Source organism: Mus musculus, chromosome 7 (assembly GCF_000001635.26).
Source record: "Mus musculus strain C57BL/6J chromosome 7, GRCm38.p6 C57BL/6J".
NCBI lineage: Eukaryota > Metazoa > Chordata > Mammalia > Rodentia > Muridae > Mus > Mus musculus.
The window spans coordinates 103,995,747-104,013,026 of NC_000073.6; the positions used below are offsets into that span (position 1 = coordinate 103,995,747).

General features: G+C 39.3%; 2 protein-coding genes and 1 pseudogene across 2 annotated transcripts; 2 read left to right on the forward strand and 1 right to left on the reverse strand.

The window, feature by feature from the left end:
- Olfr637-ps1 (olfactory receptor 637, pseudogene 1) lies at positions 233–897 on the forward strand (annotated as a pseudogene).
- Positions 7,513–8,478, forward strand: Olfr638 (olfactory receptor 638). The gene has a single exon (NM_147120.1). The coding sequence runs from the start codon at positions 7,513–7,515 to the stop codon at positions 8,476–8,478; it is 966 nt and encodes a 321-aa protein (NP_667331.1).
- A 7,525-nt stretch (positions 8,479–16,003) lies between these two features.
- Olfr639 (olfactory receptor 639) lies at positions 16,004–16,954 on the reverse strand. The gene has a single exon (NM_147084.1). It carries the CDS (start codon positions 16,952–16,954, stop codon positions 16,004–16,006), a length of 951 nt encoding a protein of 316 aa, NP_667295.1.
- Positions 16,955–17,280: the final 326 nt, after the last annotated feature.

Genomic DNA, 17,280 nt, shown 5'->3' on the forward strand with positions numbered 1-17,280 from the left:
CTGCCTTTATTTCTACAAATATATTCACTCCATTTTTGGTGATTTTAGGTTCCCCTGTGCTCAAGCCAATTTGCCCTCCAGGACTTTGTTATTCCTGAAAAATAACATGCACGTTTCAGGGCCTAAGTTCCTACTTCTACATTTTTTTACATGTATATCTGTTCAATTAACAATGTGTTAAGCTCACTATTATAAAATTCTCAGAAACTAGTGGGGTTCGCACAGTCAGTGACCAATAACTAAGGTCATTTATGCTTCGAACCTGCCCTTTGTGCTCAGTAACTTTCTGCTTGGTGCTAATAAAATCTGTTTTGAAACCTGCCTTTTAAAAATGTTCTCCATACATTCATTTTCCATCATGGAATCAGGAGTTCTTCTAGCCATGTCTGTGGATCGCTTTGTTGCCATCTATAAACCACTCCGATACCCCGTTAAACTGACTCTGCCCCGCATTGCTGGTACCAGGGTTACACTTGGTCTAAAGAGTCTGTTGCTCATGTTCCTCCTGCCTTTTCTCCTAAAGCGTCTGCCTTTCTGTGGTCACAATGTGCTTTCCCATTCCTACTGTCTGCACTCAGATCTAATCCAACTTCCCTGTGGGGACACTCGTCCCAACAGCATTCTGGGGCTCCGCATCGTGACTTCTACTTTTGGGCTGGACTCACTGCTCATTGTTGTCCCTTATGTGCTGATCCTGTCCATGGTGAGTTTGTAATTTAGGCTTGTGCTTGTGTGAGTAGATTAGCGGAGAGGGGAGAAGTAAGAGCATGCATTCATGAATGAGTTAAAAATCTCCCTTGAGAAGTCCTTCCTATTCTCCCTGTCCAGGTTGCTTCTGTAGTGCTGTACTGGCCCAGACAACATTCTGCTAGGAAAGTGGTTTCCAATCTGATGACAACACGTTCTGCCCAAGAAAACATTTACTGAAAATTTGCTTAGACTATTAGTATGGTTGCTGTTGTGAGTTCAGTGTTGGAGCGTGTGGGGGACTTTTGGGATAGCATGGAAATGTAAATGAAATAAATACCCAATTTAAAAAAACATAATAATAAAAAAAGAGCTTATTTCAAACTCTGAAGAAGAGATTTTCATATTTTAGAGACTAGAGATTCAATTCACTCAGCACTTGGTGTTCATTAAGTGTGTCTGGCCGGGCATAGTGGCACACACCATTAATCCCAGCACTTGGGAGGCAGAAGCAGTCAAACCTCTGTGAGTTCAAGACCAGCCTGGTTACAAAGCTAGGCCAGAACAGCCAGGACATAGGAAAACTGTTGGCTTACAGGTGATTTGTTAGGCTCTTCCCAAGGACCTAGGAATAGTTTACATCATCTTTTGCACTGTCTCCAGGTGAAGGTACCCAGACAGTGTATAATAGTTCTGGCCCCCTTCTCTGCCCTCCTGGCTCTGCCCCACCCCTTCTCCAGGCCCTCACTCCATCCCCTTATCCTTTAAGGGGTTCTAAATAAACCTTCTTTATACTGGAAAAAAAAATCCTGACAAATAAGGTTAGCAGGTTTTATCTGTCTTCTTCTATTCACTAGAAACTCTTATTCACAAAGAAAGACAAATACTTATTGCATTTTCAGGTAATTTTTTTAACATTAATTTTCATGTAGTCAATATTATCATACATTTGTGCCAGTTTTCATGTAGTCACAAGTTTTCATACATGTATGTCAATTTCCATGTCAGTAAGTGCATTTGTAAATGTAATTGCTTGAGAAGGAATTGCTGAGCAAAGATTTCTGAATCTTACAATTTTGGTAGGCAAGCACTGTCATTATCCCCCCAAAGATGTCATGCCCACTCATTTGCCAACCAGAGTCTTACTATTCTTTTTTTTTTTTTTGAGTCTTACTATTCTTAAGTTTTGCTCCTACAACAAATACAAAGCTGTCTCTCAATTTCATCCCACTAGTAATTGTACTTAATGTATAAAAACTATGTGAACATGATTTTTACTTTTTTATTTTTATTTTATATAAACAGTCTCTTCATGCCTGAGGAGAGGTCCTACCTTCCCGGAGAGGAAGCAATGTGTGCTCTATGTCACAACTGTTCCCTGCTGTCCACTGTGAGGGGACAACCCATTTGCCTAAAGACTTGTGAATCTCCTAGGAGATCTAGACAGCCCTTAATCTAGTTGTTTTCATGACATGACAATGTTAAAGGATAACTTATCTCCAACAGTAGATGGTCCTTGAAACCAGAATGTGAGGGAGGCTAGCAGTGACAGAAACAAACCTCCATTAGAATATGGGCTAGGTCATTCTCACTAAATCTCAGATGGTCATCACATTCCCAAGTGCCAGATTCCTCATTGGAAACACACAATGCTTAGGAAATGTGTTTGCTGCCACTATTCAAATTCCCCTTTTCAAGATAGGAGTCTGTATTCATTGAAGACAAACTATTTTAATTATGGTTTTCATATCTTCATAATAATCTCAAGCCATTTTTCTCTGATATAAACTTCCATTTACAAGGATGCAAAATAGGAACTCACATAAATGATTTTTCCACTTCAAATTTAAGCTTGAATGATAGGAACGTTTTTCAAGTGAATTAAACATAAATGTGAGGTTCAAAACAGTAGAATTTCTCCTGAGGAATGAATACATTCTTTCTCTGACATGCATAAGACTTTAATTTTAACCTCTATCCTTGAACTCTATGGTAGACCATATATATAGAATTTTGAACTAATTTGAAAGACAGTAGGCTTTCCAACCATAGCCAAACATTTTTCTCTCAGGTTTAGTTGTTCAGGTTTCCAGCCTCACAGTGCAGTGCAAAAGCATCCCCTGAACAAGAGAGGCTTTCTGATTCTCTCCCTTGAGGACTGAGGTCTCAGAGCACAATCTGCATATCCCTGTAAGATCCTAGAGACATCTCCCCACTGGTCTCCTACATTTCAGCCTGAGATCATCAGTGACATAAAAACCACATGCAGACATGGGCCAGAGACAGATAGTAAAGACCACTGAAAGAACACAGTGAGTACTGAACTCCAACTGAAATGGATAACAATAGGAGCAGAGAAATGTGGTGGGTAGGAAACAAAGCAGTTTATGCAGAGATTTATCACACACAATCATTGATGCTAAGAGTGGTCCAGGTGCCTCTAATTTCATGCTTCGTGAAAACTGGGTGTGCTGTTCTTGTCATCAGAATCTTGTTACCAAAATAGTAGCTTTCATTGGATGATATCACTGTTGTTCCCTTATAATGTCCTCTATTTTTGTCATCTTTTCTGTTCTACAAAAGGCTGATCAAATGTCTCTGAAAGAGATGGTTCTAGGGAAATAAAGACAATAGATACAAGGAATGATCAGAAGATAGCAATTATCTTTCAGGAATTGGATGTTACAGTGCTCCCTAAATGATGACTTGTCAGTTAAGGGCAAGCTAATGGTTAAAGAAACAGTTCTGTGTGTATTTTTGAGTTACTCAATCCAGACCTCAGCATACAAGGACAGGATAGAGAAGAAGAAGGGCTAAAAAGGGCATGAAGAGCTAAATAAAGAATCCCACAAGAATGCAAGCATCATTGTCTACCCTGTCTTAGAATTGGCTAAGAAATGAATCCATCTGTGGAATTACTCAATAGACTACTGTGTGTGTTATGTGCAGCAGAGGAAGGCATTTCCATATTTTACTAATACTAAGCATGTTTCTCCTTTCTCTCCTCCTCCTCTGCTCCCTTCCTTCCATGCTTCAATCTGTCTTTTTTCTTCTTAATACATACAGATGTGTGTGTATGTATGTATATATACATATCCACTGGCTTTAGGTCTACCTCAGAGTGTCTCGAAGGCATGGATACTCATGCTCAAATACATGTACTCACTTGCATATCTGTATTCACACACTCACAAATTTGTAGATACACACAAATGCATTCTCACCTTCAGAAAGTGTGTTATCCATAATTTCATTCTTCTCCAGCAGTCCCCTTGCTCACAGCCCCTCTGCTAACACCCGTGCTAATGATATCTCTCCTTGGCTTAAGGCCTTGTGAAAGCTCTTTTCTCCCTTCAGAGCATTGGTTCTCACCTCCTTTCTGCCTCAGTTCCCATCATACCTACAACCAGGCCCTCCTCCTCAGGGAAAAATAGGATTCATAGTCATAGCATATGCTAGTGTACCATCTTAACACTTTCTCTACCCTTTTAAATTGTTACTCAAACTACAGAGAACCCTGTAGACTACTTTCCTCAAGATTTCCTGGCTTTCTATACCTTATTTTCTATCATATTCAGAACCTTAGCCTGCTTGTTTGTGTGTGTGTGTGTGTGTGTGTGTGTGTGTGTGTGTGTGTGTGTGTGTGCAAGCATGACATAAATGTTGAGAGGGATAAGAAGGGGTATGAAAGGATGAGCACAACAAAGTAATGATAGTGAGAAAAGACAATCACATGCTTTCTCACATGTAGAATACATGTATATGAGACTTATGAAGTAGAAAAAGACAAAGAGTTGTACAGAAAGTGAACATGAACAATGTATGATGTACATATACATATGAACATCACAATAAACATCATTTTATACTAATTTCAAAAAGAAGAAACAAGTCAAATTTAAAGCAATGTGTATATATGTGACACATCAGCATTGGACTGAGTAGCTCCTTTGCAAGAACCCTCAGTAAACTTTATTTTAACTGAGTTAAACAAAACAACTTGATGGCTTTTCTAAAAATATTATTCATATTAAACACACTTTTTTATTGTGAGCATAAATTATACAGTAATTAACTGAGTTCAAATTGTAACCTACTAGGGCAGTGTGTGGCAGTCAAATCTCTGGGAATTTCATGGTTCTCTACTGTTCTCCGCCATCTCCAGCGATTATTGGTTTACCACACAGACTATGCAGGTTGTATTTAACTACAACACCATCAAACATTCTACTTATGAAACCATATCAAAGGTTTTTAAAAGACGTTATTATGGAAATTTAGGTATATCACATTGTTGGACACACTGTTGGTCATCTGAGAGAGTAACCTCCTGATTGTTCATAAAGGGCTTGGACAACAAACAATGAGCCTGATCTCTTAGCATTCTCTGGTCTTCCCCATGGAGCTTGTCACTATTAGTGCTTTTCATTTAGTTCTGTAATCTCATAAACATAAATATGTCAAAATAAAGTATATTCCTCTATGATTATTTGCACTGATCAATCAAAGCAAGTAGAAATATAAAAACTGAGGGAAAGATCATATACATTTACAAAGAAAATGTGTGCCTAGCCTCTAGAAAAGGGAGAGAGATGTCAAGTCTATACCAAACTCTATTCAAGAGTGCCTGGAAGCCAAGCAGTAGTTGTGCACACCTTTAATCCTAGTGCTCCAGAGGCAGAGAACAGGAGGATCTCCGTTAGTTCAAGGCCAGCCTGGTCCACTAAAATCAGGCTAGACAGCCTCAAAGAGCCACTGTGCTGTGCTCATTTCCTGGTTGGGTGAACAATTTTGTTCTTGCACAGTGCTAGGGGATGGAGGAACCATCATGATTTAGCTCAGATTTCTTTCTTTTACATTTTTACAAATTACCAGCGACATCTGTAATCAACATGGTTTTCTTAGCATAATTTCTAAGTTATTAAATACTAGTAATGAATCTATAAGTGTGGATTGCAAATACTTAGTACTAGGAGAGCTTCACAAACCTTAGTTATGGAATCTTGTCTGTTATGCTTTATGGTCTTTCTTACTCTTTACTGTTTTCTTGGTCATTCTTACTAGTGTCTACAACATATGCATAATTTACTTTCTTATGAGAATTTCAGTCTTAAACATTTGCCTATATTTATTTTTTATGGAGCACAGTTTCTGGGTTTTAAATTATATTGACTTAAAGTAAAGGAACTTGTAAATATTTTAATATTTTTCCTAATTGAAAGAAATTCTATTATGTTTTAATTTTTTGTTTCCTATTTTCCCCAATTTTATGTTATGCTGCTGTACAAATTCTTAAGGGACTTTTCCCAGAGTTGTAAATTAGGCATTTATGGATCTATTAGGAGGCATGAAGTGGTAACACTCAATTATTTTCAGAAATAATTAAACATATCCATAATTTTATTCATACAGCATTCCAAAAATTAAGACATATTCATTGGTTAGATTTAAGGAATAAAATCTATATTCATCCTCTAGAGGCAATATAGAGCACTTTGAGACTACTTAATCTATAAAAAGCTCTCCAAAGTTGCTCATTAATTCTTCCCTAAGACCACTCCATCTTGGCTTCACTTACCATTACTCTAACACGAAAATGGCTTTGCAAATGTTTCTTTCGCAGACATATGAAAGTTTTTTCCATATATTGTCCTTTCCTTCCTCTTCCATTTGTATCTAATTACTACATTTTAGCTTTCCTTACAAATTGACTTTAACCTACCTAAATTTTACTTGCTTTCCACCCTGGCTTCTTTCTTCCTCACTTGAAATTCTGGTCTACATTATCATATTAACTTCTAGATTCTCAGCTACTTGCAAACTAATATAAGTCCCCATGACTTCCCTGTGACACATTGGACATTCATCTATGAGCGACTCCTTGTGGACTGTCTCTATGAATATAAAAATTTTTTTTTGTTTTTCTTTTTTTTCTTTCTTTTTTTTTCTTCTTTTTTTATTACGTTTTTTCTTCAATTACATTTCCAATGCTATCCCAAAAGTCCCCCACACCCTCCCCCCCACTCCCCTACCCACCCATTCCCATTTTTTGGCCCTGGCGTTCCCCTGTACTGTGGCATATAAAGTTTGCCTTTGGTTTTTCAAGACAGGGTTTCTCTGTGTAGTCCTGGCTGTCCTGGGACTCACTCTGTAGACCAGGCTGGCCTCAAACTCAGAAATCCGCCTGCCTCTGCTTCCCAAGTGCTGGGATTAAAGTCAAGCGCCACCACCGCCTGACGAATATTAAACTTTTGATGCACAAGACAAACCTGTGATATTGCCTCCTGAGTTCTGTCCTACTCCTAAGCTCCATAAGAGAATAAGTGCCAATATAGTACACATAATTGCTGAAGAAAGACACCAACAAATAATCTTGATAATCTCCAATCTAAATACTATTTCATCTGAGTAAATTACTCAGAGCACTAAACATATCAATTTTCTGTGATATTGTTCAGGTGGAACAAAGACATAATTTTGGTTTTGTTTGCTTATTTGTTTAAAATTCTAATAAGATCAATTTCACTTAGTAAAAATGTATGTATAGTTACATATGCACAGATATAACAGTCATTAGAGTACATCCTACCTGAGAAAATATGTAGGTACATTTTAAAGCACAATTAAAAATAAACAAGTGGAAAGAAATGAATTTGTCTGGAATAGAAATTGATAAGAGAATAATACTCTCTGTTCAGTATCTGGCTGTTGAATGATTCAGTATTGTACTTCTCAGGGGCAATCTGTCATATATACTTCTTGATTGTACTGATTGAACAATGATACCATACTGATGCTGTTTTTAACGTGAATTGCAGATTCTGTATGTTGCGTCCATCAAGTATGTCAGAAGTAACTAACACCACTCATGGCCCTTTCTACTTCATCCTCACCGGCATCCCAGGATTTGAGGATATCCATCTCTGGATCTCCATCCCCTTCTTCTGCCTCTACACCATATCCATCATGGGCAACACCACCATCCTAACTGTCATCCGCACAGAGCCATCTCTCCACGAGCCCATGTACCTCTTCCTCTCTATGCTGGCCCTCACTGACCTGGGTCTAACTCTCACCACACTCCCTACAGTCATGCAGGTCCTCTGGTTCAACATTCGGGAAATCAGCTTTGAGGCCTGCTTTGCACAGGTATTCTTCCTCCATGGGTTCTCATTCATGGAATCATCTGTTCTATTGGCCATGTCCTTTGACCGTTATGTGGCCATCTGTCGCCCACTCCACTATGCCTCCATCCTCACCAGTGAGGTCATTGCTAGAATAGGGTTGGCCATCATTTGCCGCTGTGTCTTGGCTGTTCTTCCCTCCCTTTTCCTGCTCAAGCGCCTGCCCTTCTGCCATTCCCACCTTCTTTCTCACTCCTACTGCCTCCACCAGGATATGATTCACCTGGTCTGCGCTGACATCAGAGTCAACAGATGGTACGGATTTGCTCTGGTCCTGCTCATTATTGTATTGGACCCTCTGCTCATTGTACTCTCCTATGCACTTATCCTGAAAAGTGTCCTGAACACAGCCACTTGGACTGAACGACTCCGGGCTCTCAACAACTGTCTGTCCCACATGCTAGCTGTTCTGGTTCTCTATGTCCCTATGGTTGGTGTGTCTATGACTCACCGCTTTGCGAAGCATGCTTCTCCACTGGTCCATGTTCTCATGGCCAATATCTATCTGCTGGCACCTCCTGTGATGAACCCCATCATTTACAGTGTAAAGACCAAGCAGATCCGTCAAGGAATTACTCGCCTCCTGTTGCAAAGAAAGGTGCACTAAAGAGTTTGTATAGAAAAGACTACTTTTATAAATGTAACATGGACTCAAGCATGAATATTACTGCCATAAAATTGTGTATAACAAGGATGTGGAGTGGAACATTTGCTTAATAGATAATCCCAGCTAATAAAAGAAACATTATTGCTTGACTAGAAGTTGAGGAGATTTTTTTTACATTCTTTTTTTTTAATTAGGTATTTTCTTCATTTACATTTCCAATGCTATACCAAAAGTCCCCCATACCCTCCACCCACCACTTCCATACCCACCCACTCCCACTTCTTGGCCGTGGTATTCCCCTGTACTGAGGCATATAAAGTTTGCACGACCAATGGGCCTTCCTTTCCACTGATGGTCAACTAGGCCATCTTCTGATACATATGCAGCTAGAGTCAAGAGCTCCAGGGAAACTGGTTATTTCATATTGTTGTTCCACCTATAGGGTTGTAGATCCCTTTAGCTTTTTGGGTACTTTCTCTAGCTCCTCCATTGGGGGCCCTGTGATACATCCAATAGCTGACTGTGAGCATCCACTTCTGTGTTTGCTAGGCCCCGGCATAGTCTCACAAGAGACAGCTATATCAGAGTCCTTTCAGCAAAATCTTACTAGTATATGCAATGGTGTCAGCTTTTGGAGGCTGAATATGGGACGGATCCCCTGATATGGCAGTCTCTAGATGGTCCATCCTTTCGTCTCAGCTCCAAACTTTGTCTCTGTAACTCCTTCCATGGGTGTTTTGTTCCCAATTCTAAGAAGGAGCAAAGTGTCCACACTTTGGTCTTCGTTCTTCTTGAGATTCATGTGCTTTGCACATTGTATCTTGTATCTTGAGTATTCTAAGGTCTGGGCTAGTATCCACTTATCAGTGAGTACATATCATGTGAGTTCTGTTGTGATTGGGTTACCTCACTCATGATGATACCCTCCAGGTCTGTCCATTTGCCTAGGAATTTCATAAATTCATTCTTTTTAATAGCTGAGTAGTACTCCATTGTGTAAATGTATGACATGTTCTGTATCTATTCCTCTGTTGAGGGACATCTGGGTTCTTTACAGTTTCTGGCTATTATAAATAAGGCTGCTATAAACATAGTGGAGCATGTGTCCTTCTTACCAGTTGCTATATCTTCTGGATATATGCCCAGGAGAAGTATTGTGGGATACTCCAGTAGTACTATGGCCAATTTTCTGCGGACCTGCCAGACTGATTTCCAGAGTGGTTAGACAAGCTTGCAATCCCACCAACAATGAAGGAGTGTTCCTCTTTCTCCACATCCTCGCTAGCATCTGCTGTCACCTGAATTTTTGATCTTAGCCATTCTGACTGATGTGAGGTGGAATCTCAGGGTTGTTTAAAGAATAGGTTTGCTATTCTCTAACCACTTGCCTTTGAGACTGAGAAAAGCATTTTCAAAATATAAAGCTTTTTCTTTTTTTCTCACAGTGTTTTGAACATACGATAAGCACATAATCTCGTTTTACAAACTCAAAATTCTTTTTTGTTGTTGTTGTTTTTTTGTTTTTCGAGACAGGGTTTCTCTGTATAGTCCTGGCTATCCTGGAATTCACTTCGTAGACCAGGCTGGCCTTGAATCCAAAAATCCGCCTGCCTCTGCCTCCTGAGTGTTGGGATTAAAGGCGTGCGCCACCATGCCTGGCTTCAAAATTCTTAAAAGATGAGAACATGCTCTCTAAAGTTATAGCCTCTACATGTCTCTTTCAGTACTAAATGCTATAATTTAATTAAATGCAACATTTTACGTAATTTTGACCTATTGGAATAGAAAATTTTCTGGAACTAGGAGACCGATTAAAGAAAGAACTAACCTAAATATTGATCCTACATGAAAAGTCAAATGAACACTACATATCAAGAGCTAAAGTGGAATAAGTTTGAGAATCTGGGAGTTTTGGAAAATAGACATGTGAGAAACAGTTCAGCTAATTCCATACTGATTTCATGTAAACTGTGTGATTTCTTTCCAGAAGAATCCAGTCAGCAATGCTCTGGGCACAGAAGGACACTGATGTCATTTTATTGTTTCTGTCATTAAGCTTTCTAGTATTAACATTTACTGGAAAAATTAGCGGTGATTAAGAAGAGACCAGCATCATTGAGGTGACATCTTCTGGGAAGTGTTTTCTGAAAGCACAAAGAGGCTGTGTTCCAGAGATGGCCAAGGTTGTACTCCTGCTGCAGTGGGACTTGGTAATATGTAAGGGTCACCCAGGTGGTACTGGTTTTGAAGGCATGAAGGGGTCACGCAAAGCAGCTGAGGCTCGGCACTGTGAGAGGCCATGGAAGGCCATTGGTGAAGGTGCAGCCTCAGTTTCAATTGAAGGCCCAGGACTGAAGGGGTCATGCAGTGTTTTGGAGATGCCAGTACCATGAGATGACTGCCAAGAGCAGCAGCAGCAGTGGAGTACAGGCATCTGGAGCCTAGAGGATGACGCGTGTGCTACAAAGGGCATGGCTGGAGAAGTGACCCAAGCCCTTGGAGGAGCCCAGAAGATAGTGAGTTGGATCCCAGACATTGGACGGTTGGAGATTGACTTTTGCTTTTGATTGTGACTGTGCCCTGATATTTTCTCTTGAAGGAAGAAACTGTTTTAGTGGAGCTCACAGTTAAGAAAGAGACTTTTAATTGTAAAAAGACTTTGGATTTTAAAAGAGATGGATATTTTAAAGAGATTGAAATTTTAAGAATATGTAAAGACTATGGGACTTTTAAAGTTATTTAGATCTTAAGTTATTTAGATCTGGAAAAAGTTAAAGTAAAAGTCAGGCTGACCTAGGTCTCAGGTACTAACTAAAACTTATCTGGGGTCAAAACCTATTCATCTCATTTAGAATTCATTACTACCCAGATTTTTTATATAATATATACATTTTCACTGCTTCTATTGTTTACATAAATTATATACTCAATGTATTTTCCAATTTTTAAAAACCTTTTTTTTATTTTTGAGGTTATTAATACATCATTCTACCCTCCTCTTTCATTCCTCCAAACTCTCCTATATACCTGACTTACTCGCTTTCAAATTCATGGGCTCTTTGAAAATAGCACAGGATAGCTAATTTACAAGCACATATTTAAATATGTATATATATTTTGTCAAATACTTTTATAATAGGATAAACATTAAAATAATTGTAAACTCTAAAATATGTTTCACAGCGAAAACTTCGTTGGAGGCAAAAAAAATTTTTTTAAATGAGTTAGCCATAACAAATGTATTGATATAAATATCTATTAGAGGATGTATTCTTAAAACACTGACATCAATTACTAAATCATTATAAATATAAATGCATGAAGTGCATGATGAACTCTTGTAAACCTGCTATATCATCTCTGAAAATGAGCTTGCACCAACCTGCATACATATATTGTAAAATATTAGCCATCAACCTAAAAATACTGAAACTAGACAGATTTCTATGTCTAAGATAATATATAAAGGAAACTTTTGTAATTGCTGTTTAAAACAAAATAAGCACTTCAATACATTTCTATGTATAGGTGACTGATGAACTAATACAACAAAATAGAAAATATTGTCATTGTAATTTGAGTCCTTGAGGGGAGGGAGGCTAAGGACCTGGTACTAGACCTAGGAACCAGATCTCTGCAGTTTAGAAGATGAAAGTATAGTCACCCCTATTTTATGATACTTTTTATTAAACCACGGGCAGAAAGAATAAGAAACAATTGGACCTGTGTTGATGGAGTTGAGAGAAGGTGTCAGGGAAGAGAACAGAACACCCCTCACAGCATGCTGAAGCTGATGGTGGCTGAGGGCAGGAAGGAAGAATGGGGAAAGACAGAATATGATGCCTGCGCAGCTGAGGCTCTTCATATTTTACTGTAAGGCTCAGTTGAAATCATTCAGTCTATGGACATTCCAGAGTCTTTAAGAACACATAAAAACTGGATGTGGAAAGTATTGCATGGTGGGTTGGATGAAGAATCATTTCATTTTGTACAAAGTGTCCTCATAGATAGGTTTTCATACAGTTTAATGTTTATACATGACAATTGTCAGAGTAAAATGGTGTTCTTTCACAAAGAAGAAAATGTTAAAACCATGAATATCTGGTGGCAAACAGAAAAGTACACTAATTCAAAGGGACATTTCCAGAATCACTACCCTTAGGGTGACAATTCATCCCTAAGAATTTCAGTAAAACATGAATGTTTTACTTATTTTAATTTAAATATTATTAAATATCAAAACTTATGTTTACTAGCTACTCTTTAAGAATTGGGATTGATTTATTACTTCTACACTCAATTAACATATCTGATTAAAGAAGAAATGTTGGACAGAAGGTACTCTACCCAACTCATTCTATGAAGCCACAATTACTCTGATAGCTAAACCACAAAAAGACCCCACAAAGATAGAGAACTTCAGACCAATATCCCTTATGAATATTGATGCAAAAATCCTCAATAAAGTTCTTGCTAACCGAATCCAAGAACACATCAAAACAATCATCCATCCTGACCAAGTAGGTTTCATCCCAGGGATGCAGGGATGGTTGAAAATACGGAAATCCATCAACGTAATCCAGTATATAAACAAACTCAAAGACAAAAACCACATGATCATCTCGTTAGATGCTGAGAAAGCATTTGACAAAATCTAACACCCATTCATGATAAAAGTCTTGGAAAGATCAGGAATTCAAGGTCCATACTTAAACATGATAAAAGCAATCTACAGCAAACCAGTAGCCAGCATCAAAGCAAATGGTGAGAAGCTGTAAGCAATCCCACTAAAATCAGGGACTAGACAAGGCTGTCCACTCTCTCCCTACCTATTCAACATTGTACTTGAAGTCCTAGCCAGAGCAATTAGACAACAAAAGGAGATCAAGGGGATACAAATTGGAAAAGAGGAAGTCAAAATATCACTTTTTGCAGATGATATGATAGTATATGTACGTGAACCTAAAAATTCCACCAGAGAACTCCTAAACCTGATAAACAGCTTCGGTGAAGTAGCTGGATATAAAATTAACTCAAACAAGTCAATGGCCTTTCTCTACACAAAGGACAAACAGGCTGAGAAAGAAATTAGGGAAACAACACCCTTCTCAATAGCCACAAATAATATAAAATACCTAGGCGTGACTCTAACTAAGGAAGTGAAAGATCTGTATGACAAGATCTTCATGTCTCTGAAGAAAGAAATTAAAGAAGATCTCAGAAGATGGAAAGATCTCCCATGCTCATGGATCGGCAGGATCAATATAGTAAAAATGGCTATCTTGCCAAAAGCAATCTACAGATTTAATGCAATCCCCATCAAAATTCCAACTCAATTCTTCAACGAATTAGAAAGAGCAATCGGCAGATTCATCTGGAATAACAAAAAACCTAGGATAGCAAAAACTCTTCTCAAGGATAAAAGAACCTCTGGTGGAATCACCATGCCCGACCTAAAGCTGTACTACAGAGCAATTGTGATTAAAACTGCATGGTACTAGTATAGCAACAGACAAGTAGACAAATGGAACAGAATTGAAGACCCAGAGATGAACCCACACACCTATGGTCACTTGATTTTTGACAAGGAAGCTAAAACCATCCAGTGGAAAAAAGACAGCATTTTCAACAAATGGTGCTGGCACAACTGGCTGTTATCATGTAGAAGATTGCGAATTGATCCATTACTATCTCCTTGTACTAAGGTCAAATCTAAGTGGATTAAGGAACTCCACATAAAACCAGAGACACTGAAACTTATAGAGGAGAAAGTAGGGAAAAGCCTCGAAGATATGGGTATAGGGGAAAAATTCCTGAATAGAACAGCAATGGCTTGTGCTGTAAGATCGAGAATCGACAAATGGGACCTCATAAAATTGCAAAGCTTCTGCAAGGCAAAAGACACCGTCAATAAGACAAAAAGACCACCAAGAGATTGGGAAAGGATCTTTACCTATCCCAAATCGGACAGGGGACTAATATCCAATATATATAAAGAACTCAAGAAGGTAGACTCCATAAAATCAAATAACCCCATTAAAAAATGGGGCTCAGAACTGAACAAAGATTTCTCACCCGAGGAATAACAAATGGCAGAGAAGCACCTGAACAAATGTTCAACATCCTTAATCATCAGGGAAATGCAAATCAAAACAACCCTGAGATTCCACCTCACACCAGTCAGAATGGCTAAGATGAAAAATTCAGGTGACAGCAGATGCTGGCAAGGATGTGAAGAAAGAGGAATGCTCCTCCATTATTGGTGGGATTGCAAGCTTGTACAACCACTCTGAAAATCAGTCTGGCGGTTCCTCAGAAAATTGGACATAGTACTACCGGAAGATCCAGCAATCCCTCTTCTGGGCATATATCCAGAAGATGCCCCAACTGGTAAGAAGGACACATGCTCCACTATGTTCATAGCCGCCTTATTTATAATAACCAGAAGCTGGAAAGAACCCAGATGCCCCTCAACAGAGGAATGGATACAGAAAATGTGGTACATTTACACAATGGAGTACTACTCAGCTATTAAAAAGAATGAATTTATGAAATTCCTAGCCAAATGGATGGACCTGGAGGGCATCATCCTGAGTGAGGTAACCCAATCACAAAGGAACTCTCACAATATGTTCTCACTGATAAGTGGATATTAGCCCAGAAACTTAGGATACCCAAGATATAAGATACAATTTGCTAAACACATTAAACTCAAGAGAATGAAGACCAAAGTGTGGACACTTTGCCCCTTCTTAGAATAGGAAACAAAACACCCATGGAAGGAGTTACAGAGACAAAATTTGGAAGTGTGACAAAAGGATGGACCATCTAGTGATTGCCATATCCAGAGATCCATCCCATGATCTGCTTCCAAACGCTGACACTATTGCATACACTAGCAAGATTTTGCTTAAAGGACCCAGATATAGCTGTCTCTTGTAAGACTATGCCAGGGCCTAGCACACACAGAAGTGGATGCTCACAGTCAGCTATTGAATGGACCACAGGGCCCCCAATGGAGGAACTAGAGAAAGCACCCAAGGAACTAAAGGGAACTGCAACCCTATATGTGGAACAACAATATGAACTAAGCAGTATCCCGGAGCTCTTGTCTCTAGCTGCATATGTATCAAAAGATGGCCTAGTCGGCCATCACTGCAAAGAGAGGCCCGTTGGACTTGCAAACTTTATATGCCCCAGTACAGGGGAACACCAGGGCCAAAAAGGGGGAGTGGGTGGGTAGGGAAGGGGGGGAGGGTATGGGGGACTTTTGGTATAGCATTGGAAATGTAAATGAGCTAAATACCTAATAAAAAATGGGAAGAAATAGAAATGTTGGGCATATATGTACTTGTATATCAGTAAAATGTAAGATGTAAGTATAACACTTATAATTCGTAATCAAGCTTGTAGTAATGCTTTGAATCTCTCTTTTCCTTATCAAATTACCTAACATAAAACTTTCCTTGTATTACAAACAGGGTTTATATATTCAAGAATAATCCCTGCTCTCTGAGTGTGTGATTCAGATAGATCCCTTCTTGCACGAGAACAAGTTGGCAATTCCCTGTTGGATTGGACGGGTTTTCACACTGTATATGATAGGATTGAGCACTGGTGGCACAAACAGATAGATGCTCGACATAAGTGTGTGGACCACTGGTGATGCATGCTTGGCAACACGATGCATCACAGACACACCAATCATAGGCACATAATATATAAGCACTGCACAGATGTGTGACACACATGTGTTGAGGGTCTTCTTCCGACCCTCACCAGAAGCAATACCCATCACTGTGTAAAGAATGAGCCCATAAGAGACCACAATGAGTAATGAGTCCAGCCCAAAAGTGGCCAGGACAATGGCCAACCCCAGGATGCTATTCAACCTAGTATCTGCACAAGGCAGTTGGATCAAGTCTGAGTGAAGGCAATAGGAATGGGAGAGAATATTTATGTGACAATATGGTAGTTGTTTTAAAAGAATTGGAAGTGGGGCCATGAGTGCAACACTCTTTAGTGTAATACCCAGACCCATGGATATGATCCGAGGCAGAGTTAGAATGGCTGTATAGCGCAGAGGATTATAGATGGCTACAAAGCGGTCATAACTCATGGCCAATAGGACTCCTGACTCCATGCCAGAGAAAGTGTGAATGAAGAACATTTGTGCCAAACAGCCATCAAAGTCAATTCTGTAGGCATTAAACCAAAGAATGCCCATAACAGTGGGCAGTGTGGACACAGAGACTCCCACCTCGGTGATGGCCAGCATGGAGAGGAACAGGTACATTGGCTCATGGAGAGCTGACTCTTGCTGCACTGCTATCATAATTAGGCTGTTGCCCACAATGGCAACAATGTACATGATGAAAAAGGGAATGGAGAGCCAGCCATGTTGGGCCTCCAGTCCTGGAATGCCAGTTAGGAAGATTGATAGGAGGTCAAGACTTTCATTGTTCTCTGCTCCCATGACACCAACCGTAGAGATAAGTTTTCACCTGCAGTTGAGACAAACGGCAGTTAGCTCAAACCTGTTAAGTCACACTTATTAGTATCCCTGTAGAAATTGACATAAGAAGGTGAGAAAACTGGTAGGGAAGTAACATAGCAGACATTCTCATCTTTTTCCCTGGTTCCCTGAAATCCCATTACTCACTTGTTGCATGTCAAAGAAGCATTTCAGATTGCTCAATCTCATGAGAGATTGCTGTTTTGTTTGCTCACTTATAAAATTAATATGTAAGATTCTCACACTTGAATGTGTAGAAGGTAGAGAATATTGATATTCAGGACTCA